The sequence below is a fragment of the Astyanax mexicanus genome, chromosome 17 (genome assembly GCF_023375975.1).
Source record: "Astyanax mexicanus isolate ESR-SI-001 chromosome 17, AstMex3_surface, whole genome shotgun sequence".
Taxonomy (NCBI): domain Eukaryota; kingdom Metazoa; phylum Chordata; class Actinopteri; order Characiformes; family Acestrorhamphidae; genus Astyanax; species Astyanax mexicanus.
This window is the reverse complement of record NC_064424.1, coordinates 16678280-16705804: the sequence shown is the minus strand read 5'-3', so window position 1 is coordinate 16705804 and position 27525 is coordinate 16678280. Positions and strand designations below refer to the sequence as shown.

General features: G+C 36.5%; 2 protein-coding genes across 4 annotated transcripts; one reads left to right on the top strand and one right to left on the bottom strand.

Moving 5' to 3' along the window:
• The first annotated feature begins 9 nt into the window (after nt 1–9).
• On the top strand, nt 10–10363 carry rbm41 (RNA binding motif protein 41). 2 transcript variants are annotated; one of them, XM_007244449.4, is made up of 7 exons: nt 10–85; nt 4599–4715; nt 5045–5246; nt 7465–7669; nt 7830–8335; nt 9132–9279; nt 10113–10363. In XM_007244449.4, the coding sequence occupies exons 1-7, from the start codon at nt 78–80 to the stop codon at nt 10265–10267; spliced, it is 1341 nt and encodes a 446-aa protein (XP_007244511.3). In that variant the 5' UTR covers nt 10–77; the 3' UTR covers nt 10268–10363. The 2 variants fall into 2 exon arrangements, with proteins under 2 accessions (XP_007244511.3, XP_049322123.1); XM_049466166.1 differs by lacking the exon at nt 10–85 and adding an exon at nt 127–189.
• Nucleotides 10364–13457: 3094 nt separating this feature from the next.
• Nucleotides 13458–18754, bottom strand: cldn2 (claudin 2). 2 transcript variants are annotated; one of them, XM_015604575.3, is made up of 2 exons: nt 18579–18754; nt 13458–16520 (listed from the first exon to the last, which is right to left on the bottom strand). In XM_015604575.3, exon 2 carries the CDS (start codon nt 16449–16451, stop codon nt 15615–15617), a length of 837 nt encoding a protein of 278 aa, XP_015460061.1. In that variant the 5' UTR covers nt 16452–16520; nt 18579–18754; the 3' UTR covers nt 13458–15614. The 2 variants fall into 2 exon arrangements, with proteins under 2 accessions (XP_015460061.1, XP_007244512.1); XM_007244450.4 differs by lacking the exon at nt 18579–18754 and adding an exon at nt 18464–18533.
• Nucleotides 18755–27525: the final 8771 nt, after the last annotated feature.

Genomic DNA, 27525 nt, shown 5'->3' with positions numbered 1-27525 from the left:
AACTACATATCCCAGAGTTCGTAGTTTTGACAATAGCACTTCCGCTGACAGCAGGAAGTGGGTTTGTTTTGGAGAGCATGAAGCGGTAAGACTCAAATTAGTATCGGGGTGTTTGTGTAAAGCAGTGTTTAAGTGTGTTCTGTCTGTTAAGCTAATGCTGAGAATGGGTGTTTTTGTGTGTACTGTAAGGTAAAGTCTTCGTATTATGTGTTAAAGGCACCGATAAAGGCAGTCAGCTCTCAGTGCTCAGTAACGGAGCTAAGCTAACCTAGACAATAATACGTTAACTAACGTTAGCTATTTAATACTATATCTTTTTTTTATAGAGACTCGTCTGTATTGATTATAATTTGATTTTATGTAGTGTCTTTACAATGTTTGGGATGTGGAGTTCAGAACCTGCATTAGTTAAAACAGGCTTACAGATACAGATTCTGATGGATTGCTGTAAGCAGGACAGATTCGGTTCAGTGTAACGCTTACCAGCTACATTTTTTGATAATAGAATATTGTGTGTAAAAACAGTTTAAACAAGTGTATAGTAACGAAGTAGAACTACTTCACTACTGTAAGTAAATACTAAACATCTGTATATGTAACGTTATCTACTGGAGCATTATTTCCCTCTATTGAATTCGTTTACTCTGATTTTGTGCCGAATCGTTACTCGTTACTCGTTAATCGTTACAATTAAATATGATACGGTAGAGGCTCTGCACAGTCAAGGGGTTTGATAAAGCTCCTAATCACTGAGCGAATCAAGAGATCAAGCTGATTTAATAAGAAGATTTCGCTTCTACCGTTCTGCCCTTCACTTTGAGAACTTTCCATCGCTTTCTGTAATAACTACATAACACAGTACTGTACCTTTACTCTCATTACATAAACTACCAGCAATACTTAAGTACAAAAATGTTACTTTAGTACTTTCACTTAAGTGTTGTATTTAAAGAACACTTCAACTTTTACTAGTCACTTTTTTTGATAGATTTGTTTGGGTTTCAAGGTCTTTATTAGGGGTGGGCGATATGGCCCTAAAATAATCTCACAATATTTCATGGTAATAACGTGATAGCGATATGAAAAAAAAAAAAAAACACACTACTGCAACAAAACAAAATTTACATTTTATTATTGTATAGGATATGATATTGCACACCTCTAACTGAGATATAAAAAAAAATACAAGAATTTTAGCAAATTTGTAACAGAACTCCAAATATCTCCATATATCCAGGATTAAAGTAAAATAAATTATACTGGACAGATATAATCTGTCTCTAGTATATATATAATAGGAAATGAGAAATGTATGAATTTTTATTTTGCTTAAAACAAGAAAAAAGTAGAACCCTGATGTGATAGTTAGGGGTGAGTGTTATGGCACGATATTTCAGGGTATAATATCGTTCACGATATTCAAAAATGTTGGCGATATTATCGCGTACGATACGATATGGCACACCCCTAGTCCTGGGGCTTCTTTCATCTTGCCAATTTTCTAGTTTTTTATTGTAGAAAAAAATGTAAATCAATTTTTATTATACTAAACAGGAAAAAAATGAAAATTTAGTTTAACACCTGATTTTCGAGTGTAGCTTCAAAAAACTGATTTGATGAATGTTACAGGAACTAACCACATTCAGTCTGTATGTGTCTCCCATGCACACATACATACACAAAGAGGACATATGCAGCACCCTTGTGCTAGTCCTGCATGTAACAGTCTAGAGTACATTAACACTCCTAACACTACCTATGACTAGTTGTTTTATATGTGTAATTAAATAGTTTTCCTATTCCTTACATAATTAAATAATCTTTTGATAGTCTCATGTCAGTCGAGATTTATACGTCTAACTGAATTTCAATAAGCTGTACAACAGTTTTAGGGATATTACACCCACTTATCAGCAGCAGCAGCTGTTCATCAGAGTTTATTGCTCTTACCCTGCAGTAACTCACTTCTCTTTTCTAGTAAGGCTGGAAAATACATGTTGGAACATTAAGTAGCATTAGCGAAATCGGATACTGGAGTTGTTTCATGATTAGCTACTACTCCAGTTAGTCACAAGGACGTTCCATCATTCTAGAGAACACAGTTCCAGGTGTTTAGTGATGTCAGAAATCATGATATAATATTTTACTCATTATTGGTTTGTTCCAATTTAACAACCTCAGAAAAAAATGTCTATTATGGTTTGTTTTGTAAGAATGGTTAAATAGTTTTTGGTAGTATGCAAAGCACTGGCGGTTCTAGGGGTGGGGTCACAGGGGCAATGGCTCCAGCTGAAATTTGATTGGCCACCTGAAGTGCCCCTGTCCACTAATGTTGTATATGTTTAGTAAAAATGCATCTAAAATTGGTGTGGATATTTTTATGTTAGTTTTAAGTTAATTTGGTGCCAAAGGTTTTACACTAAAATCTGGCAGATTATATACATATAGATGCAAAAACAAATAAGCAAAAGCAAACAAGAGATTTCAGAAGCAAAATCCATATATAATCTAATAATTTTTATATATATTTGATATATTGCGTAGACATTTTCCTTTATTCTTTATTATTCTTAAAATTTTTATTTCATTTTTGTGTAAAACTTTTAAAATGAATAGATTATGCTGTGCAATATTTAAATGTTTGAATAGTTTGACTGGTGAAAGGTCTCCATATTGTGGCTTCCTGATGGTGCTTATCTCACAAAACCCATGATCTGCAACTGGTGCAAACTACTTTAAACTGTTAAAAAAACAGATGTAATTTGTATGATTTTTTATGACAAATTGTGTGCAATTGATGAAGTATTGACAGTATTACAAAAAAAAGCTTTTTTTTATTTTACATTACAATAACAACAACAAGAATATGCCATTATTGCATCAGTCCCGCACTTTTCCAAGGTGTTGTCTTTATAAATTGTTGTCCTCTTTCTCTACAAATTTGAAATGAACACTTCTTTTTTTGAGATTTGAGATTTTATTTTTAATTTGATATTATTTGGTTAAATCTGTACAATGAAGAACAAGCAAAGGGAATAGAGAATCATATTAACCATTCAAAACATTAAAACTGCTATGTGTAAATTGACTATTTAAACTGATCATTTTCGAAGCTGACCTTCTGACTTCTTACATTGTAAGACCAGTGTATGTCAATTGTAGTGTTAAGAAAATATTTTTTTGATAAAATAAGTGTTTTAAGAATACCAATATATTTAAAAGTTGCAAACCAAACACATAAGAAAAAAAAAATATTCTTAAGGCACTTTTGTGAATCGAGCCTGAGGTTGCTGAAATTGTTCTGAGCTTAGGTATCTGGTCCACAGTATGCATAGTGTGTTTGATGTGTACAAACATGGCCTTTAGAATCAGCAAGTCAGAGCAGATCTGCATAATGTATGTTATTCAGACTGTCAGTTAGTGAATGAGTGAGTGGGTGTGTAAACGTCATAAAAGCAGGTGAGGCAGGTATGTCTCGCTTCAGTCTTTTCTCAAAATTGTAATTTGTAAAATACTGTTATTATGCACTGCACTGTAACAGATTTATGTAGTATTTATAACATTAATAAAGTATAATGAACATATTATTGCTGTAAGAGACTTCATATAGTATGATACTGTAGATCTGCTAAGCTTGATGGTCATAATTCAGTGGAGAGTTGAGTTCTTATTGAGTTCTAAGTAATCCTATTTCTCCTGCGTATCACAGGACAGTCATTTGAGTTGGATTTATTTTTTTTCAGTAGTATAAATAGTACAAACATTTCCATTGTTTTCAGCTAAGACAATATTTTTCTTATTATGATGCAGATATAATGTTTGTATATTTTCCCTAAGGGTATGTATACAGTTTGGTTTATTCTGGTATTGTGATATTGATGTAAAAAGCATTTAATTACGGTCCTAAATTAGTTACATTAGGGACTTTAACTGCGCACATTTTTCCCCTGGTTAAGAGGTAGTTTGGAGTGCGTGTTCACTGTGGACCTCAACCTCACTGCAGTCTGAAGTTTTCTGTTATTCACAGTGTTACCTCAGCTCTTTCGATGTGTTTCACGCAAAACGTTGTATCCCAGTAACGATAAAAGTATGATTAATTGTACAGCTCTTGCACATAGTATGGAGCTGACTAAAGTTTGGTACTGTTTTTTTGCAAACTTGTTAGTCTTGATATATCATATATATCATCTTCATTTATCTCCATTTATTGTATTTTATTGTGTTGTATTTTTTTTTTACTATCACAAGGTTATGGTCCATTGTAAAAAATAAATAAATAAATAAAAAGACTAAAAAGATATACCCAAATTTAACTCTTTTGTTAGATAATTAGATAATGTTAGATAATAAATGGTAAAATAGTGTTGGTTCTAGATAGTGCTGGTCGATTATCACAATTAATCTAAATTGCTATGTTAATGTGATTTTTTTTTAAACGGAGTAATTAGTTAGTGACAGCATCTTGAATTTTAAATATAAGTTATTTAAGTCAAATTTGAGTAATTTGCTTAAGATCTGCAATAGGTTTGAATCTTCTAAACTTGAAATGTAATCCTTATGCATAGATACACATTCTGTTCTCGTTTGCTCTTTTGCAGGGTCACTCGCCAAGTGTGTGAGGATGGCCCAGTTCCTGAGGAGCAGGAGACAGAGGGGCAGAGGCAACTCCACAGCCTGCTGCTCCAACAACTCGATACAGGTGTCGATCTTGACCGGTAACTCTTAACATTCCACCTACTTACTGGGTCTGTATTCACAAGCATATTTACTGTGTGCCAAATTAGAAATTGTTCATTGGCGTTTGAGGCTCGCATGATTTTATAACATTCAGAAGGTCTAGAATTAGAAGTGTTTACTGACATTTTACTGGAGTAAGCTGGAGCAGCTTGGACAGACAGAGCTGTTTTGCTTATTTATGGCTTTGCTCTCATTGCATTCATTTGAAACTGGGCTATGCCGAATGCATACATACATGCTGAAGAACTGTATATGCCATTTATGTTTAGACATGGATCTACAAGCAGTCCTTCTCTTGTGCCCACAGCTGTGTAGCCAAGAAGAAATGCTTTGCCCCAGCTGCCCTGTACAAACCCTTTGGTGAGCAAGCAGCGGGGGTGCGCAGCCTGGCCCAGTTCCAGGCACTGCAGGATGGAGAGAAGGAGCTCGCCAGCCTGAGAGAGCTGGGCCTCACTGACACTGAGATAGAGCTGTGGAGGAGCAGAGACCAGCCAGAGAGCGAGTGGAAGGTAAGTGGCAGTGAGTAACACTAGGACAGTACAGTAGGACAGTGTAATCAGACAACAGTGATGTCTGACCTGCAAACTGATGATCTGCTTCTTACAACTAAAGATGTTGCATTTTTTTTTTTTTTTTTTTTTTTTTTTTTTTTTTTTAAACTGTGTTTTTAATGGTATATGTAAAAACCTCTGTCCCAGGTGGGCATCCTGCTTTTACAGTACAGGCCAAACGTTTGGACACACACCTTCTCTTTTTCAATGCGTTTTCTTTATTTTCATGAATTTACATTGTAGATTCTCACTGAAGCCATCAAAACTATGAATGAACACATGTGGAGTTACGTACTTAACAAAGAAGTTTCTTCAAAATAGCCACCCTTTGCTCTGATTACTGCTTTGCACACTCTCGGCGTTCTCTCAATGAGCTTCAAGAGGTGGTCACCTGAAATGGTTTTCCAACAGTCTTGAAGGAGTTCCCAGAGGTGTTTATCACTTGTTGGTCCCTTTGCCTTCACTCTGTGGTCCAGCTCACCCCAAACCATCTGGATTGGGTTCAGGTCCGGTGACTGTGGAGGCCAGGTCATTTTTTGTTAAGTACATAAAACTCCACGTGTTCATTCATAGTTTGATGCCTTCAGTGAGAATCTACAATATAAATAGTCACGAAAATAAAGAAAACGCATTAATTGAGAAGGTGTGTCCAAACTTTTGGCCTGTACTGTATATATCCCCCCTTGATAGGTGTCCTGTTGAGATAATGAATAATCAGTGTTATTCACTTCACCTGTTATTCCCTGTTATATTATGTATTGTCTAGTCATGCTTGTTGCACGTTTTAATGAGACAAAACTGCTAGAATGGACAACAGTAAATTAAAGTAAGCTAGTGTGGAATGATGAACATGATATTCTACTGGCCTGAATGTTATTATAAGGAACTATTTATAGGATAAAAAGTGGAAAAAAACTCAAGGTCGATTCCTTTTTATCATCTTTAGAACTTCCCATCCATCAATGAATTCCAAAAGAGCTGCTGACAGAAGATATGACTGAAAAAGAATTAAATCAGGCCATTAGTAGAATAAAGATCAATAAATCACCAAGTTCAGAAGTTCAGAGTAGTACAAAACATTTATACAACAGCTTACTCCAAACCTACTATTGGCGTGCATGCACTACAACAAGGAAAAATTCCTCCATCATGGCAAGAAGCAATCATTTCGGTGATAGAAAAAGAAGGAAAGGATAAATCTGAAAGTGCCTCAAATACACCAATTTTAGTATTTAATATAGATTAAAAAAGAGATTCTACTGGCCTGCCAGAAGTCATAGTACAGGAACCAGTTATTGTGTCCCATAGAAAAGTGGGCAATTCCAGCAATATAATGGCTTTCACAATCATTACTGCCCACTGCACTGTCCACTGTGGGTGGTAGTGTCAAATATGACTTATTCCAGTTACACATGTGACACAGTGGTTTGAGGAATGTTAAACATTCTCATTCAAACTCACATAATTCACATTGCATGCTGGCCAATATTTAACCACAATCAGTTGTGGGCATCATTCTCAAGCTGTCCCCTGAGGTAACAGCTCAGGATCAGTTTATATACTGCAGTCCCATAACTATTGGAATGTCACTGTATACTTGTCATGATGAACGGACAAATAAAATTCTTCTCTAGAAATAAGATGAATTATTTTTGCTTTAGTTTCACTTTCTTATTCTGTTGCTATTTTTGAGATGGACTTTGTGATGGATTTTGTGACCATGAAGATATCAGTAATGAAGGATTCCATCAGGCTTCTTGTTCTCTGTGTTAACACAGTGTTAATTTTGACTCAGACACACAATGTGATAGCATTGATTTCCTACATTAAAGCTTTTATCAGTAAAATAAACTGACTGGTCTGTCTCAGTATCTGGCTGAATGTAAAGGAGGAGTAAACTGAATCAATTTATTACAAAGAGAATAAAATTCAACAGTTTGAACCTTAAGGAGAACCTTTCCATCTTCTTTATTATATGGCTTTTTAACCCAATTCACAAAGGACAAGATGTGTTTGAAGTTAAAAAGATACAATAAAACAAACATTTCTAAATGTTAAAATGTTAAAAAGCTCATTGTAATTATTTAATATTACATTTTAAATCAATAATAAAAGTTTTGCATTAAATCACAGAAAATTAATTCATAATTTTCACAATGTTTCTTCTTTGTTTCAGAACCGGGGAGTGAGTGTAGCTCCAGAAGCACGGGATGAGCGGCTCCAGGTCATTCGGGACAAGATGGCAGCGCGGGCGGAGTTGCTCTCGCGACCCCAGCGCTTCTCAGCCAGCCGAGCCCTCTCCCGCAGAGAAATGGAGATTGAGAAAGCGCTCTTCCACGGCAATGACCGCTGCAGCTTTCTTACTGCCCTCTACCATCAAGGTTAGATAAAGTAGAATCAAAGGGAGAGTCAACTGCAGTTGGATCAATTCCAAGTCCAAGCAGTTAATTGTGACTCAAAGATGATGTTTATAACCACGCACCACCACAATTTGACTTTTCAGTCTGCTCACTTCTCTCTCTCTTTTTCTCTCCATTGTAGAAGAAGATTCACAGAATGGCCAGCAGGGGGCGGTCTCCTCTAACCCACTGCACACATTGTATCAGGACTTCCTCAACGACAATCAGAAAGACCCTGACTGCATCCCCTCGGACTCACCTCAGCCAGCTCTTTCAAATAAACATGAATTGACTGATACAGATACCGATCATAACCAATCAAAACCGCCAGACCAAGACACTGACCAATCACATCTATCTAAAGACTGCAGTAAAACATTGATAAGCTATGGGCCGGACTCTGATACTGGCACAAACCGTCAAACACAGACTCACAATGAAGAGAAGAGCTTACCACAGAAAATCACAGTGAACCAGTCAATCGGGCGTCTGACTGCTTCCACTGGTCAGGGTCAGAACAGTCCAGTGACGGTTCATGGTAGAATTGAGGAGATTTCAGAGGAGGAGATCAGGAATAATCGGGACACAGAGGAGGACATCAGGAAGATCCCCCGCTTTCAGAACTACCAGCAAGGAGAGCCATCAAATGTACGTTGTCTGTATAGAGGCATTGAGTAAAAGATTACATTAGTTTACTTTCATTGTTTTAACTTTTTGTCTTGTTAGATGTCTTGTTAGGGTTTTACAAAGACAGTCAGATAGTAGTATGTAATTATAATAACAGTAATTTAGACCTCAAACTAAAGCACTATATATATATATATATATATATATATATATATATATATATATATATATATATATATATATATATATATTATTTATTTCAAGTTCAAGTTGCTTATTTGGCTCAGTGTTTGAGTTTTCCATGTTGCTTCCATTTCACAGGCTGTCTAGGGCAAAGTCATATAGTCATTTAGAGCATTTATGTGCAGAAAATATGAAATGGCTGAAATAACAAAAATACCTCAAATAATGTAAAGAAAACAATTTCATGTTTATAAAGTTTGAAGAGTTCAGAAATCAATATTTGGTGAAATAACCCTGTTTTTTAATCACAGTTTTAATGCATTTTGGCATGTTCTCCTCCACCAGTCTTACACACTGCTTTTGGATAACTTTATGCCACTCCTGGTGCAAAAATTCAAGCAGTTCAGCTTGGTTTAATGGCTTGTGGCTTTCTCTTGATTTTATTCAGAGGTTTTTAATTTTACTTCTAATGTGGTTCTAATAAAATCATGGATCCTTACTTTTTTACTAACTAATACTAATCTGTAAACAAAAGATTTCTAACCATATCTGTACTAATTATTTTGAATATTATTTTATACTGGTTATGCCAGACGAAATTCAGACGACTGACCTGTTAATAATGTTTCTGCAGGTGCTGTGTGTGAAGAACATGAGTCCCAGAGCCTCTCTAGCCCAACTGGTGTCACTGTTCTCCAGGTTTCAGAAGGATGACACCAACCCGATTTTGTACCGCCTACTGACGGGGAGACTGAAGGGCCAAGCCTTCATCACGTTCTGTGGTATTATTATCTCTCCGCTGTCTGATATTCTGTTCTTTTATTAGCATCATTGTTTTAGGTTTTTGTAAGCACTATCATTTGTATTTGTTCAGACCATAAGATGGGTGTATGAGCCTGTCTATGGCTACAAAGAGAAACATATGATTATCATTGCACAAAAAAAATCTTGCATCCACATTTTTGCCATTTTAGAATAACGTAGAATAGAGAAATGGTTTAAGATTAGTTGGAATGAATTTCTATGGATTGTTACGTTACATAGTTACATTGCATTACATTATTTACAGCTCTGGAAAAAATCAAGTGACCACTTCAGGTTCTGAATCAGTTTCTCTAATTTTGCTATTTATAAGTAAATGTTTAAATATAATGAACATTGTTGTTTTATTCTATAAACTACGAACAACATTTTTCCCGAATTCCAAATAAAACTATTGTCATTTAGACATTTATTTGCAAAAAATGGCTGAAATTACAAAAAAGATGCAAAGCCTTCAGAAATCAATGAATGCAAAGAAAACAAGTTCATATTAATAAAGATTCCACTGAGAGAAAAATCAATATTTGGTTGAATAACCCTGGATTTCAATCACAGTTTTCATGCATCTTGGCATGTTCTCCTCCACCAGTCTTACACACTGTTTTTGGATAACTTTATGCCACTCTTGGTGCAAAAAAGTGAGCAGTGCAGTTTGGTTTGATAGCTTGTGATCATCCATCTTCCTCTTTATGATATTCAATGATATGTTTTCAATTTGGTAAAATCAAAGAAACTCATAATTTTTTAGGGCTGTATATTGGTAAACAATATTAATTGTTTTTTTGTCTTGCAGATATAGAGACTGCCCATGCAGCGCTGAATATGCTGAATGGCTACAGGCTGCTCGACAAGCCCCTTGTCATCGAGTTTGGCCGGGAAAAGAAAAATACAAAACCTGAGGCTCATTCTGGAGGCTCCTGTACAACTACAACACAAGATGGTCTATAAAACCACTACATCAAGAACTCCTTTTCCAAATCATTCCACCCATCATACTGACATTACACTGTAAATAGTAACTGTAAAAATAAAATAGTATATTTTTAAAAACAATGTGATTACATCAAGTGATCTCTCAGTGGAACCTATTTATAAAGCAGCTCAGAGATTGGGCAGTTCTCCTTTGTACCAGCAGAGGGCACCCCAGTCACAGAACTTGAGCTACTCATTATTATTGCTTTTTGCAATAATAGTTTGTTATTGCATAAAAGGCAATAAATGTATTTTTATTTAAATGACCCTTAAAGTCTGCTGTGCTGCTACTATAATGCCACTAACAACATTGCCTTTTTAAATTGTATATAAACTAAATTATTATTTTGTCTATTATTTAATCTTTTGTTTTGTTTCTGTTTGTCAGGGGTTGATGTTGGCAGATAATATTTCTAAATTGTTCTTAATTATACAGGCCATTTTAATACAACTTAAAAAAAAACTGAAATTAGTTAAATGGTGTATTGGCGCTCTTTTAAAATGAGCTATAGTGACTTAAAGATTTAAAGAGGAACCTAGACTGTCAAGACTTGTGTGTCTTTATATTACTGCTAAAATGCAGATAAATCTTGTCATCTTGGAATATGCCCGTGCAATCAGGGAAGAAAAATTCCTGGTCTATATTCAGTATATTCAGGTAGTCAGCTGACCTCATTCTCTCAGCACATACTGTTGCTGAACCTAAACCTGACGAACTGAGGCAACCCCACATCCTTTACTTTTTTTTTTTTTTGGTCAAGATCTGGCATTATCTGTGCTGTTAATATTTAATAGGTGAATATAAAGGCCTTGTGTTTTTTTCTTTCAAAATATATTTTGTAGTTACCCAGATACTGAGCATGCATCAGTCAGCTGGTAGGGTTGATAGGTTTGACACCTTAAGGTTTGCCATTGCTGGCCCACCCTCAGACCACCCAGATGGTCATGAATGCAAGATCTTACTAGCTCTTTTCCAGAGGTGGAAAGTAATTAATTACATTTACTCAAGTTACTTTAATTAAGAAGATTTTATGAGTAATTTGAAAATTTTAAAGTACTTCTTAAAATAGATAATTTTACTTTTACTCAAGTACATTTTGACACAAGTAATTTACTTTGCTACATTGGAAAACTCCCCGTTACTGAGTAAAAAATAAAATGCTGGGGATAAAAAAAAACAATTGTCTGAATTAAAAAAAAATTGGCACGGACATGGAATAACGAGGCAATAACGTCCTCATGCAATACATATGAGGTACATTTTAAATTGAGTACTTTTTACTTTTACTCGAGTAGATTTTTAGATGGGTACTTTTACTTTTACTTGAGTAGAATTTTAGCTAAGTAAAGGTACTTTTGCTTAATTACATTTTTCCAGTACTTTTTCCACCTCTGCTCTTTTCAGATTTTTAGACTTTTATTTTAGCTATATAAATAAATAAATAAATAACAATAATGACAATATATTAAGTGATTTAGTTGAAACTATTGCTAAAACTGGATATATTTATAAGAATAACATGTACAAAAAATGGTAAATTATGAGTATTAGAAAGCATTTCTAATTTTTCAGATAATTCAGATATTTTACTACCAATGGAATACCCAGAAAACACTGACAAAAATTCCAGTTTTCCATCACCAGCTTTGCTTTGTCATAGTAGGCAAACAGTGGTCTGTTATCATCTTGCTATCAGGATACTGTCACTGCCTGCTTTTGAAGGTATCGTAGAATGCATTTATACAGTATTTTAACTTGTTCTTTGAAGTAAATAGTAAGTATGTGACTTAGGTGTGGTTTTACACGCCCGTTTACAGCCCTGTTATTTTGCCTCAGAATGAAACCCTTTAATGGTGCGCTCATGAAAAAACTGTGATGCTCTGTTTTTATTGGCTGGTTAACGGCACTGTGGTGGCTCACAGAGACAACATTACATTACATTATATGGACAGAATCATTGAAACACCAGTTCATTCATCATTTCTTACTTATATCATGATTTATATAGTCGAAAAAAGAACATTTGCAATGTTACATTTTTCCAATATCGTGCAGCCCTAGTGTTAAAGGTAGGTTATTAGCTTACTGAAGTGATTGTACCTCGCTAAGCTAGCCTTTAGTCTACTTTTTAGCTCACTTACCCAGGTTATACCAGACGTTCTTTTGAATGAAGAAACTAAATAGTGTTTGAAGTTCACAGTTTTTCACTGATGCTGTTTTTTCCTTTTTTTTTTTATTGCGTTGTTGTATGTGACCGGGGATTACAAAGGATACATCAGTTTCGTCCTTTAGATCACTCCGAATGTTGGCTGCATTTCTCGGCTGTATAAAAAGGGTCCTTCATTGAAGTATTGAGCGAAAAATGCAGCTCATCTCGACTGCAGTCTAGAAATTGAAGCGCAGCTTACATTTTACATTTGAGACTTGCAGTGGGTTTCTTTCCTGGCACTGTTGACCTCTTTCTTGTTAATTAGGGTGTTTTGAATCCAGATTCTAGTAAAGCTGCTTTGTGGCAAAGCTTCGTAAGCTTTATACAAACCATCCAGACTCCTGATAGTGAGTCAGACCCAGGGGAAGCAACTTAGCATTAAAAATACTCAAAATGTGAGATTTAGAGTTTAACCCTTTTTTTTTTTACTTTACAACAACAGAAATACATTAATACTAATAATAAAAACATTCCTCAGGAATTCATAAGGCTAGTAAAAAGCTAGCTAAATCTCATTCCACTCCAAGGATGGACTCTCATCTTGGTCTATTTTCTCACAGTCAGTCATCAAAAAATCGATTCAATTCATTCCAAAGCACTGGTTTATGCTCCCATACTGTAAATCATTCATCTGGTTTGTACCAAAGATAGAACCTCCACAATGCAATGTTAGATTAGGACTGAGTCTAAGCACAGTCAACACAGTGACTGTGTAAAACATGTATAAAACAACGCCATAGTTTCAATTAAAGCCAAAATTGTTGATCGTGTTGTCAAATACGGAACCAGAGACTGCACAGTAGAGAAAAATAGAAGAGCCAGTCTGACCTACATATTTAGAAGACCTGCACTCTTTTCAGAGACCAGATGTATGTTAGATTGCCTGTACTGAGTTAACAGTACAGTACGGAAGGTGTTTCCCAGTTTGCCCAGTCAGTGTCATTTTTCAACAGTAAAAAAATGCAGTTTATGTATTTTACAGTGAAATTATTACAGCTACAGTAGAGGAGCTCAGCTCTGTTAGCTCTTTATGATTGAAACAAATCAAAGCTACTTACTACAAATGTGCACATGCTACAATAGCAGAGCTTAACAAAAGTTAAAAAAAAAAAAGTAGTTTTAAACAGACTCCCGAACAAAAAAAATACATTTGCCAAAACACTGAATGATATTCTTGAAAACAAAAAACTACCAGCACAGTCCAGCCCTTCTAAGTACACTTTCTTTAGCAGACTGGCTAACGGCTAAGTAGATCACATTGACCACGTCACATTATCACATTAAAAGATTAAATAAAAAAATTAAAGAATTTGCCGAGAATGCTGGCTGAGACCATATACAAATACTATCGAGTCTAACAGCAACTTTAGCTTGCATTATAGCAGGGTAACTAGATCACATTGACCATTTATGCTAGCTAATTAGGGCAACCAACACCACATGATCATTAATAGTATGCTTAACTACATAGTTGACTTACAACTTATCTGCTACCTGTAAGGAACAGAAAGGTTTTGCTTATAGTCTGTTCCAGTCAACACTGTTAATCACTTAATAATAACATTTTATCAACAAAGCAACATTTTAAAAACTGATTATTGGGGGAAAATAAAAATAAAAGTGTCAATATTAGCACATGGAGATGTTTAATGAAATTCTAATGGAAACATACGGACATGGTCAAAACTATGCATCACGCTGCAAGCAGTCAGCAGATTTATAAATATATAACATAATTGCAGTGGCTTCACTTTTGAAAGACATTGAGCGGTCTCCTCTTTTCCAAAGTCTTTGTTTGAACAGGCAATTTCCTAATCTGATCCTTGTTTTAAAGGTTTTAATCCTAAAAAGGTTCCTATTATTTTATTAATCATAATTCATAATTATATTCCGTGGAGTTCCACAAGGTTCTGATTTAGGTTCCATTAACTGCAGTTAATTCAGAGAGAACTGTAGATTTGAGTACAAGTATGGAGTTTAAGGAGTAAAACAAACCAGCTGGGAACTCAAAATCAGCCTAAAACAGGGAACAACAATTTTACAAATTTAATTCATATCTTTGATTGTGTGAAAACACTATACAGTGTATATGCCATTGTTAAAATTGAAATTGAACAGTGTTAATTAACCACCAAAAACTGTTGAACACAGATATGTAAATCATATTAGTAGTTTTATTACAAAGTTTTAAAGGAACATTCAGTAATTCAGTCCAATTTCCAAACACTGGATAGAGTTCTCCCCAGATGCTAAGCTCACTCGGGTTGCCAGATTGACAAGAGTTAGAGTGGCAAGCGACGACGAGTCGTACTCTGTAGCTGATAAGTGAATGCCTATCTCTACTATGTTAGTGGTGGTAGTAAATTACCCAGCTATGGTTAGTAACCTTACTGAAGCTGAGTGATTACCTGTAGCCAGCTTACCCGTTTCCATGGGAGCAGCACATTATTTACGTGCTGTTGTCTATACCTTACAAATCTGTGTTGTGGAACAGGGACTGGGGGAATGGCGGTGGGCAGATTTTGAGACCAACACCCACACAGATTTCCGTGACATTCCACACTGTTCCAATAAAACCTTTACTGACAAGAGCTGCCAGCAACATAATTGTTTCCTTAAAAGAAAAATATAATCCTTAATGGCCATTTAAAGTGTATTTCCTTTTGAATAAACTGATACTGATAGTTGAACAACTGAAATGCAATCAAAGTGAATATATAACAAAAAGATCATACATTTCAGTGTCTTAGAAACTCAAAATAAAACAATTTATATCAGTCCAACAATATGAAATAAGAAATATTAGACAAAGTCTTCTGCTTCAGTCATTTTCTGAACATAAAAAACATGCAGAAATCCAATGTTTCAACAGGCACTTGTTACACATCCAAAAACAGGGCATTGTGAAATGGTAGCTCTGTGTGTTTACACAAATGAGGCACAGTTGAACTTGCTGTTATCATTTGAAGAAAGAAAAAACTTTTTCCAACTCAGTTCAGTTGCCTGACCTTTTGTATCTTGACATCACTGTTGTCACTACAGTCTGTCAGTCAGTATAACCCCACTTCAGTCATCTCAAACTGCCACAGAAGTAGCTGCTAAGCCAAAAATCTTCAGACATACCCAGTAACATCGTAGCTAGCTGCCGCATTGTGCCTCGCAGGCTTTTTGGAGCCATGTCCAGGAGCAGTGGAGTGGCTACTGTTACTGATTTGACTGGCCAGGGTTTGATTCTTGGCGGCTGGGTTCAGGTTGATCCCTGTCTGCAGGGTTGCTGGACGGTAGGGTACAGAATGCTTGCCCCCACGGGTCGTCCCTCCTGCTCCTGAGCGCTCAGGGTAAGGGTAACCCCCAGGATGGTGCCGGAATCCCCTACTTGTATCTAGATCATCAAAACAGGAAACACTCAACAGTCCTCCACCGAACAAGGACATGATAGACGACGCAAGTCCAACATACAGGCAGTCTCCAATCTCAAACTTCATACTGTCATGAACGGTGTAGTGGTAGAAGGTCCGAACCACCTCGTGGGTCTTCCAGGACACCGGGATGAGAGACAGAAGTCCAGCTACCAGGAAAAGGCACCCTCCGGCTCCAGCAACCTTTGCCTTGACAGAAGACCCGTCCATGCACATGGTGCACTGCATCCCCATGCTGGATACTGCACAAGCTATCACTGAAAAGAGTATGGAGATAACCATCATCGCCCGGGCCGCCTGTAGGTCCGACCGCAGGCCCAGGATGGTGTTGTAGGTCTCGCACTGGAAGGCTCCGGTGCTCTGGTAGACACACTCCATCCACAAGCCCTTCATGGTGACCACGGCAGTGACGATGTTGGAGCCGATGTGCGCGGAGGTCTCCCAGTAGGGCAGCATGGTGGCCACCAAGTTGCCAATCATACCCAAGAAGCCCATTAAGAGGCCCATTACCTCCAATGCTGCTGCAGCCATCACTGGACCTGGTGCACCTTGAAGACCAAGGGACAACCTCACAAATTCACGAGAGCAGAAGGCTGCTTACTGGATAAAAAAAAAATGAACAGACAACAAAATAGACAGTTAACTCCAGGGTTGGACTGAACAAAGCAAGAACTCAAAACATTTTTTTAAAGATTTTTTTAAAGAAAAGGAATCAAATCAAGTGATTATGGCGCTGGTGCACTGCATGGTACCTGCACTACAAGACCCAGTTTGACTCTACTTTGTTAAAAGTATAACTTCCTTGAAGAACTTTTAGGGTTTCTTCAATTTGAAACTGTGAAAGGACCTCCAAAAAGTTATATTTTAGCCTTTTTTTTGCTTTTCCAATAGCCAATTTTGGTACTTGCTACCTGGTACTAAGTACCCTTTAAGTATCTGCTCGTCAAGAGATAGTCCAAGTGAATCAAGTAGGGATTATTAAAATGCAATGTAAACCATGCAGAGCATTCCAACAACTGGCCAGAAACAAAAATCACCCTATCTGATGCCATAAGCCACAAACCAAGAATCTTGAACACAATCTCTTTAGCAGACTGCACTATTACTGTGGCATTGCTCTGAATACTGTAGTGATGGTGACAATTTTGTGACGTCGCTATCCATCGGGGAACTATTTGGAGGAAGCTGTGGTAATGACAACAAACAAGGCACCATGTACCAAAAAGTGTGTAGAGTTAAGTAGAGTGTAATTGAGTCAAGCAACGTAGGTACCATGAAAATACCATTATTCTACATGTAATTGCCTGCCAAAAGGAGTACCATGACAAATTTCGATATGTCATCTCTGTCCAAAGGAAAACACTTTTTGTTTTTTCTACATTTTTGTTCCTTTTTAATTGACTGCATCATTTAAAAACAGGAGCTGTTCTTCTCACCTTTGTGAAATATCCACCATCAGTGTACCAATAGAAATGCTCCAAAGTGCAGTGGAATAAACAATTTTTACATTGACATGCATTGAAAATTAAGGATGTTTTTTATCCATCTTCTGTACATAATTACTGTGTTTTTAACAGTCATTTACAAAAGATAAGATCAAATCTTTAGACAAAAACTTCTCATCACTCTTATCAAAAAACATTACAGCACTGGAAAAAACTAAGATACCACTTCAGTTTCTGAATCAGTTTCTCTGATTTTGCTATTTATAGGTATATGTTTGGGTAAAATGAACACTGTTGTTTTATGCTATAAACTACGAACAACAGTTCTCCCAAATTCCAAATAAAAATATTGTCATTTAGAGCATTTATTTGCAGAAAATGAGAAATGGCTGAAATAACAAAAAAAGATGCAGAATTTCAAACCTCAAATAATGCAAAGAAAACAAGTCCATATTCATAAAGTATTAAGAGTTCAGAAATCAATATTTGATTAAATAATTCTGGTTTTTATGTATCTTGGCATGTTCTCCTCCACCAGTCTTGCACACTGCTTGTGGATAACTTGTTAATGCCACTCCTGGTGCAAACATTCATGCAGTTCAACTTAGATTTGACGATAGTGATCATCCATCTTCCTCTTGATTATATTCCAGAGGTTTTCAATTTTGTAAAAGCAAAGAAGCTCTGGTCTCTTATTTTTTTCCAGTGCTGTATATCCACATTTTCCATATATGTTCACTTTGTGACAAAATTTTAATGGCAGTTGTTTTTTACATTGTGTGAAAATATCATAATAAGTGAATAAACTATATTTGCACCTACATTTGTACATATTAACACATATTTTTTCGCAGAGACTAAAAGGTTCTTGTTTACAAAGCTTACCTTGCTCTGTGCTTTTTCTCCCATTTGGAGAGTCAAGGTTTTGGTCCAACTACAACTTTTTAATTTAGGCACAGCCATTGCAGCTTTTTTATATTAAAAAGGTTAATGTAAAAAAAAAAACGACTTCTGAATACATTTAAAAATTTCATAGACAGATGTTTCCTAGCCTCTGACAGGCAGTGTAACAGTTTTAGTTATGATTTGTTCACCTACCTCTGCTGTTTGTGTATTCCAGCTGTCCCTCGTCTGTCTAAATACTAAAGCCTTCCACAGTTCATGTACACAGTCACTCACAGCAAAGTAGGTTAAAGATTCACCCGTTACTCACCCCAAAACAGACCTTTACTGCCGCCATCACAAACAGGCCTCAGAATGAAGGACAGCGTCAGTCACAGGACGGCCGCTCATTCCTGTTTTGTTTCCAGTCATGAAAAACAAAAATGGAATTTTGATTAAAAGAAAGGATTAAAGTCAGTGAGGTTTTTGGCAAGCTCCAGCGCAAAATGCCTGAATACATTACTGTTTTAGGCACTTAGGCCCATTATTTTCCCCTGCAATAAGAGTGTTTTTCCAGACCACAATACATTTTAAATACTACAAAAGGTATGAGAATTTTCTCATTTTGAGACAAGAAATTGATATTGTGAGCTAATTTGAGGAACAGAGCTATGTTCTTGATTTTTTTTTTTTTTACTTTCATCTTACTCTGTAGACACAACTGTCAGAAATAACAATTAATGGATGGTTTGGCACCAAATATACCAAACAATTAATTTGAGTGTTTTTTTTTTTCATCCCATTCTTCTTGTAAACACATGGTAAGGTGTGCAGTTCGGTACCCATACCCTTATCTTTCACAGCCATACCTTTTGCATGGTCTTGTTGAAAAATGTATGAAGAAATGTATTGAAAGCAGCATATGTTGCTCTAAGATCTCAATGTACATTTGTGTGTCAATGTTGCATCACAGAAATGTACTGCAAATGCAAGTTTTTGGACTTACACCACCTGCATCTGCCAAAAAAGATCTGGAATACTGATTTGACCACAGCACAGCTCTGTAAAAAAAAAAGAAGACCCCTTCAGTTTCTCAATCAGTTTCTCTGATTGAAAATGAGTAATGAGAAAATGAGAAATGGTTGAAATAACAAAAAAAAGATGCAGAGCTTTCAGACCTTAAATAATGCAAAGGAAGTTTTAAGAAATCAATATTTTGTAGAATAACCCTGGTTTGTAATGACAGTTTTAATGTATCTTGGCATGTTCTCCTCCACCAGTCTTACACACTGCTTTTGGATAATTTTATGCCGCTACTGGTGCAAAAATTCAAGCAGTTCAGTTTGGTTTGATGGCTTGTGATCATCCATCTTCCTCTTGACTATATTCCAGAGGATAAAGAGCTGTACACATTTCCACTGTGTGATGTTCTATCCTAGATGCCTTTGGAAATGGTTAACATATGCATCCTAAAATGATATATTGGGTTTATACTGTCTGCAATGAAATAAAAGTTAAAGTAAACATTTTCTGATTTGTCTAATGATGGCAATACACAAAGCACTGATTTTAACGTTCATTGTTTCTTTCTCTCTCTCTCTCTCTCTCTCACACACACACACACTTACCGAGTTAATCTCTCTCTGAGGAAGATACAGAGCGATGAGAGGAAGGATACTGTAGCTGAGACGACTGCTGTTCCCAGAAAGTGTGGCAGAGTGTATGTGAGTAAGAGAGAGGGAAAAGAGGGAGCATGCATGGTTTAGACTGGTTTAGACTTGAGCCTAATCTCACCAAATCTCTGCTCACATGTCACCAATGTGGTAATGAGATTAAAACATAATCCAACATCTGCTTCCACTCACCGACCCGAAGAGTAAACCAACAGTCAGCAAAATGCTGATTAACAACTGCTTAAACACTCAGCAAACAGCAGACTTCACCTAATGTTACTTACTGTGTTTACTCACACTTCAAATTAGCCTATAATAACATGATGTATATCATTACCATCATGCAAAAAAAAACTATAAACTCTAAATAACTCTTATTTACTACAGAAGCAAAAACTTTATTTTTAAGTGTAAAAAGGTTTAAAAGCAATTAAACAGTACTTTTTACAATACAATGCATTAAACTGAGGTGTACTTTCTGTAAAGTGTTTGTACCAGGGATGCATCGCTGTGAAAATACTTTACAGAAAGTACAATAATGATGCTAGTGTTTTAGAAACTATTTTTTACTGTAAAAATATCACTTAAAATAAACTAGTCATTGTTCAGAATAAATAATTTGGTCTTTTTACTTTTTGTTGCCATTTTTAGAAGATAATACTGTATGTTGCCGTATATTTGGTGCATTCCTGGTCTACTTACTATGTAATTTGTAATGCTTTTCAGATTTAGAAATGTCTACACCAGGTGTGTCCAAACTTTTTTTGTTGGGGGCCAGAAGGAGAAATATATTTGAAGTCACAGGCCAAAGACTCTGTAATAAAACAAATAATGAAATATACCACTTTAAATAATACATTTTCCTGATTACTTTCATTTACACACCATTTTACTTGACTTCCTATCTTTATCTTTGACAGTGTTGTGTAAACTAAGATTTTTCAAATTATTTGTTTAATTTCATGATGTCTCTTAATATTAAACTCCTTAATTACGGCAACTTTTAGACTCATTTGCCCTTTTTCAGTGGAACAACTGTGCACTCTCTCCGCTTTTAGACTCTTTGGCCCGTTTTTCTGCGCTATTAACGCGCACCTTCTCCGCTTTTAGACTCTTTGGCCCGTTTTTCTGCGCTATTAACGCGCACCTTCTCCGCTTTTAGACTCTTTGGCCCTTTTTTCTGCGCTATTAACACGCACCCTCTCTGCTTTTAGACTCTTTGGCCAGTTTTTGGCGCTAGAAACGTGCACCCTCTCCGCTTTTAGACTCTTTGGCCCGCTTTTTTGCCCTACAAATGCCGCTCTCTTCGCTTTTACACTCTTTGGCCTGTTTTTCTGCGCTACAACTGCGCACTCTCTCCGCTTTTAGACCCTTTGGCCCGTTTTTTTGCGCTACAACTTCACTCTTGCCGCTTTTAGACTCTTTTGCCCGTTTCTGACACCTAGCGTCCAAACTTTAAATCTCACATTATAAAAACCTGCTTAACAGCGGGCCAACTTTCATTCTATTTCTAAAATACCTCCTTCCTAAAAAAAGGAAACGGGCTGCAAATGGCCCGTGGGCCGTAGTTTGGACACCCCTGGTCTACACTGATACTTTACAGTTAGTGAACATAACCATGATATATTAATTTTTATTAAAATAGCAGCATCCCCTTGCTAAAATGTTTTGCTTTTCTATTAAATTATAGCAAAAAGTAATTTGAAATAGAAAAACAATGTAATTTTAATTCAAATAATCAATGGATTCTAAAGTAGCATGGCCGGTGTTGGCCAGTTGTAGTAGTGCAGTCAGCATCGCTTGGTCTTTTTCTGGTATACAGAAAATCCATCAGCAAGTATTGATTTGTAATATTAGACATATCGGCATATGCTGATGATTCAAAAAACAAGCAAATATTGGCTGATACTGATATAATCTAAATATCATTGTGCAGCTGTTATTTGTACCTTCAGTGTTCATACCTAGACAATTAACAAAACATCAAAATGCCATTTAGAAGGCCCTATGATTTTTGTGATATACAAAACACAGACACGGAATACACACAGAAATACACCGAATTAGAAATATAAAAAAATGTAAAAAAAAAAAGAACTGAGATGAACGCAATTAAATGCAATTTAGATTATTTAATCACATAACATCTGAAATGTGAGCAAAAAAGAAGAATTTGCCAAAAAAACAAATATAAAACAGATTTCATAAGGTCCTACTTTTAAACGGGTATGCGAATGCAAGCACTGGAGTGTACATATTAAATTTCTCAGAAACTGGAGTGTGATTGCATTCCACAGGTTTTAATCTCAGCTGGTGGGAAGTGAATGAAGTATAACAGGCCCTGGTCTAAAAGTAAAGCTGGAGCAGCATGCAGTTGGTCAAAGTCCAGTTTTCTGAATCGGCCTATTAAAACAAATCACACGGCCTCCCTTCTTACATCTGCACTCCAGAGGATGCTGTTGTTCATTTTAAAACCCAGTGCAGTTTACTACCCCAGAATGTGAATTAGAATAATATTTTGTGGGCATTCCAGGTCATCTGTTATTGTAAAATATAAAAAAATTACTGTGAAAAATAAGCAAGTGAAAAATAACCTGATGTTAAAAAATGAATATATTTGAGAGAATTCGGATGTTTATTTGAAAACTCCTTAATTAGAATTTTGTGGTGTTAAGGCAGAAAAAGGTAACTCTCTGTAACTCTTCCATTCCAAGGTGATACTTTTTCAGGTGTCACTGCACAGTAGAAAAGTGTACCACCACTCCAGAGTCTGCAAAAAAAAAGGTATTTCCCAGGAGTTTTGATTTGCTTTTATAGCAATTATATAATCAATATTCTTGATTTTCCCAAACTCAACTTCACAAATCGTTTTTTACTGCCATTTCTTGCAGACTGAGGAAACGTCTACCTATTATGTGTGGCAAGACTGCTGCTTAGGAAAACTCATAGCTGCCGATTGATGGACAAGATTTAAGAACAAATGTAATTAATATAGCTTTAAATACAGTACCTGGCCTTTTCTAACAATGACTGTTGAAAAACTTTGCCTTAACAAGCTAGCTAAATTCCCACCAAGCCCCTTTGTGCTGTGTGCATCCCAGACGGTACCCATGTTTAAACTTTTCTGTTCCATCACTGACATTCCTATATAGGGGCCAATATAGAGTCAAAATATGGACAAAATATACTGGTTCCCACTTGGAAAAGAATGTTATCTTTTGAGGACAACATGTAACATTTCTTTATTCTCTCTAAAATCGTACTCAAAAATATCTTCATCTGAAAATGTGTCATCTGTAACTTTAAATATCAGTTGTTGTTCGAATGACTTCACAGATTTACAGAAATATTGAGCAGGACTGACGAACTTCATGCAGAATAAAGAACTAACTGGCAGCAGGTCAGAATGAGGTCAGTGGTAATTGCATGTTTGGGTCTAGAATAGAGAGGCAGGGTGTGCAGGTGCTGCTGTGGGAATGGAGCTCCTGAGCTCATACGCAGGGATGGAGGTGCCAGCAGAGAGAGTGGAACAGTGGAGGAGGTGAGAAAAGTGTGCTGGTGGAGGTGTGAGGCCTGGTGTCGTTCCTATGCCTCCTCAAAATGAGAGCGGGGTGTTGAGAGACACACTACAGCAAGGCCTTTTCAAGACTAAAGCAGAACGCCGGCCTTAGAATAGCTGCTACTGCTGTTAGATAAGCTGTAAAACTGAGCTTTCATCTGTTTTAGCATGTGTTTTGCCCAAAGTGAGAAAATATATTAAAAAAGCAATCTAAAATTTGTATTAGTTACATGAAAAAGTAACAAGGCAAAAGTGCAAAGAGTAAGTTAGCACAATGCTAACGGTTGATTATAATCTTCCAGGACACTGCTGCAAATATAGCTACGTTAGCCTTGTATCTCCAGTGTAAAACTAGGCATGTTTTGGCAGGACCTCATGAGGATCTCATTCCTCATCTTCACCCTGCCTCACGCTTCTCCTCACGCGCCTCTCATTTAGTGGAGGTGAAGAACTGACACCAGCCTTTACACCTCCCTCAGCACACTCCTCTCACCTCCTCTACTGATCTACACTCTACTTTACACACAGTGCCTGAAGCAGAGTCTGCGGTACTGTTCCCACCACAACACCTACACACTCCGAGCTGACCACAACACACAAGCTGACCTCATACCGACCCATAACCATTAATCTAGTAAGCCATATTTTGAACAGAATATATATTAAGAATAAGATAACAACAGCTCTGAAAAATAAAAGTAAGAGACCGTTTTATGGCCAACTAATTCTTTTTTTTTTTATTGAAAAAATTGAAAATCTCATAAGGAAGGTGGATGATCCCAAGCCATCAAACCAAGCTGAACTGCTTGAATTGTTGCACCAGGAGTGGCATAAAGTTATCCAAAAGCAGTGTGTAAGACTGGTGGAGGAGAACATGCCAAGATGCATAAAAACTGTGATTAAAAACCAGGGTTATTCCACCAAATATTGATTTCTGAACTCTTAAAACTTTATAAATATGAACTTGTTTTCTTTGCATTATTTGAGGTCTGAAAGCTCTGCGTCTTTTTTGTTACTTTGTAAATGCTCTAAATTACAATATTTTTATTTGGAATTTTGGAAAAATGTCTGTAATTTATAGAATAAAACAACAATGTTCATTTTACTCAAACATATACCTATAAATGGCAAAATCAGAGAAACTGATTCAGAAACTGAAGTGGTCTCTTATTTTTTTCCAGAGCTGTAAGTGATAACTCAGGGTGTTAGATTTTAAACAGTATGTTTTATTGGATATCATTTTAACATACAAAATTGGGTCTGAGACACATGAAGATCTTAATGATTATCCAGAAACAGGAGACAACATTATATGCTTCTGAAAAAATAAAGGATCTATTTGAAAGCAGAGGAAGAAGTACATGACATATTGTATAGCAGTAGGATTGTGACATCAAGAACTTTTTGAAGGATTTATCGTTCAGGAAAATTATTGCGCTAAACAATATTATTATCATTTATTCATTTCAGACTATTAAATACCACTGGCATAATTATAATAGAACAGCATAACAAAGCAATTATACCCTTAATAGACAATAACATTTTAATTAATCACCTATTGCAGTCCACACTATGTGACTGTCACAGTTACTGAAGCATTTGTCATTCATGACTTGTTACTATTATAAATGTGAAGAAACTTAGAAATAAACACAAAAGAAGTTGTTGTTCCAGTCAATGACTTAATAAACATATAACACTTACACCAAAACTGGGGGCAAATATGTATTTGTTTATTTATGTAGGTCTGTATGAATTGTGCATCACAATGCTAATTGCTATCTTACACCCAGTCAACAGTTCATGTTCACGCCCTGTGCCCGTGCTGTTAAAATAGTGTCTGAGTTTAGGAATATGGGCGTGTGGTCTGGAAGTGCTGCTGGCGTAACTTCACTGCATAAACGTACAGGTCAGAATCCTCTGCTGAGATGAGCAAAAGCGCTGCACTGTTAAGATATCAACGTGCCAAAGTCAGAGAACACCTGGCTCTTAAAGGGAATGACAGGTGGCACACTGATTGGTTTATTTCATGTTACACCCAAAACACACCCATGATTAATTAAGAGAATTAGTTTTTTTTGGGCCATCACAATATAAAAGATGCGCCCTAAATCAGGCTGCGTGATGCACAATTGACTGTGTGAACTAAAAAATGATGTCTAGATAGTTAACCCCAATTAAACACAGGTCTCTTTGACCTCACAGGCAGCCTACATAGAAAACCGTACTTTTCTGGATCAGGAGAGTTTAGATTATGGTTGGAGCTTATACAAAGCTCATTGCTTCCTGCTATAGACTCTTAACTGGGGATTTCTATTGGTTTTAATTTAATTATTAAAATAAAAGCCATTACAGACAATAAGTACAATAGACAATAGATGTGTGCGTGTAAGCAGGTGTCTATTAAAGAGCAGCTACTGTATATTACTATACCAATAAGTAAACTGTAATGATTACAATTGGGCAATTGCTTGTAGTGAAGCAAGTTCTGTATGGTGAGGTTAAGTATGATGAGGGATCAGATTTGGTGTTTGTTGGAGAACAGTATCACCATCTCAGCATATACGAAGCCCATTCACAAAATGTCAACTACAAGTGTGGGCTACAGGGAGACAAAAAGGCCCAATCCAGAGTAGTGGACCTGCATTCTCTGTGCCCTTTTGACTGAGTGCAATCCAATCATTGTTCCAACTTTCAAACCTAGGAGAAATTAATTTACACTGATTTATGATATTTCATACACAGGTAGTCTTGGTCCCGTCTGCTGACCTCTGGGTCACAGTGTTCAGAGCTGCTCCTTTCCACACTTCTTCTCCCATTTTGGGAGATCTACTGATCTAGACTCTCTACTGGCACCAGGCTGCATGTAAGCAGAGTCTGCTGGACAGTTCCCACCACAACACCTACACACTCCTGTACTCCTGACCTGGACTCCAACACTGACTTCATCCTGACCTGTACATACATATATGTACAACATATAGAATGTAGTTATTTCTTGGACAACAGTTCCACCATCTCAACATCTCTAAACCCAATCCTTAAATGTGAAGGAAGAGTTTTGTGCAACTTTCCAGAATCTGTACTTCTTGATGTTGGTCTGACCAGTTTAACAGTACAGAGACCGAAAACTGAGAGACCACTTCAGAGCTTTCAGTCCTCAAATAATGCAAAGAAAACAAGTTCATATTCATAAAGTTTTAAGAGTTCAGAAATCAATATTTGGTGGAATAACCCTGGTTTGTAATCACAGTTTACATTCATCTTGGCATGCTATCCTCCACCAGTCTTACACACTGCTTTTGGATAGCTTTATGCAACTCCTGGTGTAAAAAATAAGCAGTTCAGCTTGGTTTGATGGCTTGTGATCACCCATCCATAAGTGGTCTCTTATTGTTTTCCAGAGCTGTATTTAGGAAAGATACTGTTCTTAAATGTGGTGATTCTGGTGTTCCTGTACCTCTTTTAGGATATACCCCTTCTCAATATCTGTCAACTGAGAAAAATGTCTTTTACTGCATTGTAGGCATGTCTAGGAATGAGTGATTTCTCACCAACAGGAACACTGCCTAAAATTACCCTCTTAGAGTCTTTAAATAGGGCAGTGTGGGAAGCACTATGACTTTTTTTTTAAAACTTGTTCTAGTTCTGCTAAAAAAACACATTTGGTCAAATATAGCCTTGTAAGTTCTACAAATGCTGCACCAACACCACTATAATTGGTGGAACAGTACATCCAGATCTAGAATCTTCATTTTGAAGAGTATGAAAAACAACATTATAAGTATTTATACAAATAATTATTATAGTTCTTTATTAGTCTACAAACTTATCAGACTTTAGGCTCTGTGTGAACTCAGGGTCAGCATCCAGTGCTGCCCCATATCTTGACCCTGCTGATTTCACTCCTCTTCACCAGTCCTCACACTTCTTCTCTCATTTTGGGGAGGTGTAGAACTGACACCAGCCCTCACACCTCCATCAGCACACTTCTCTCACCTCCTCTACTGATCTAGACTCTCTACTGGCACCATCTAACACAC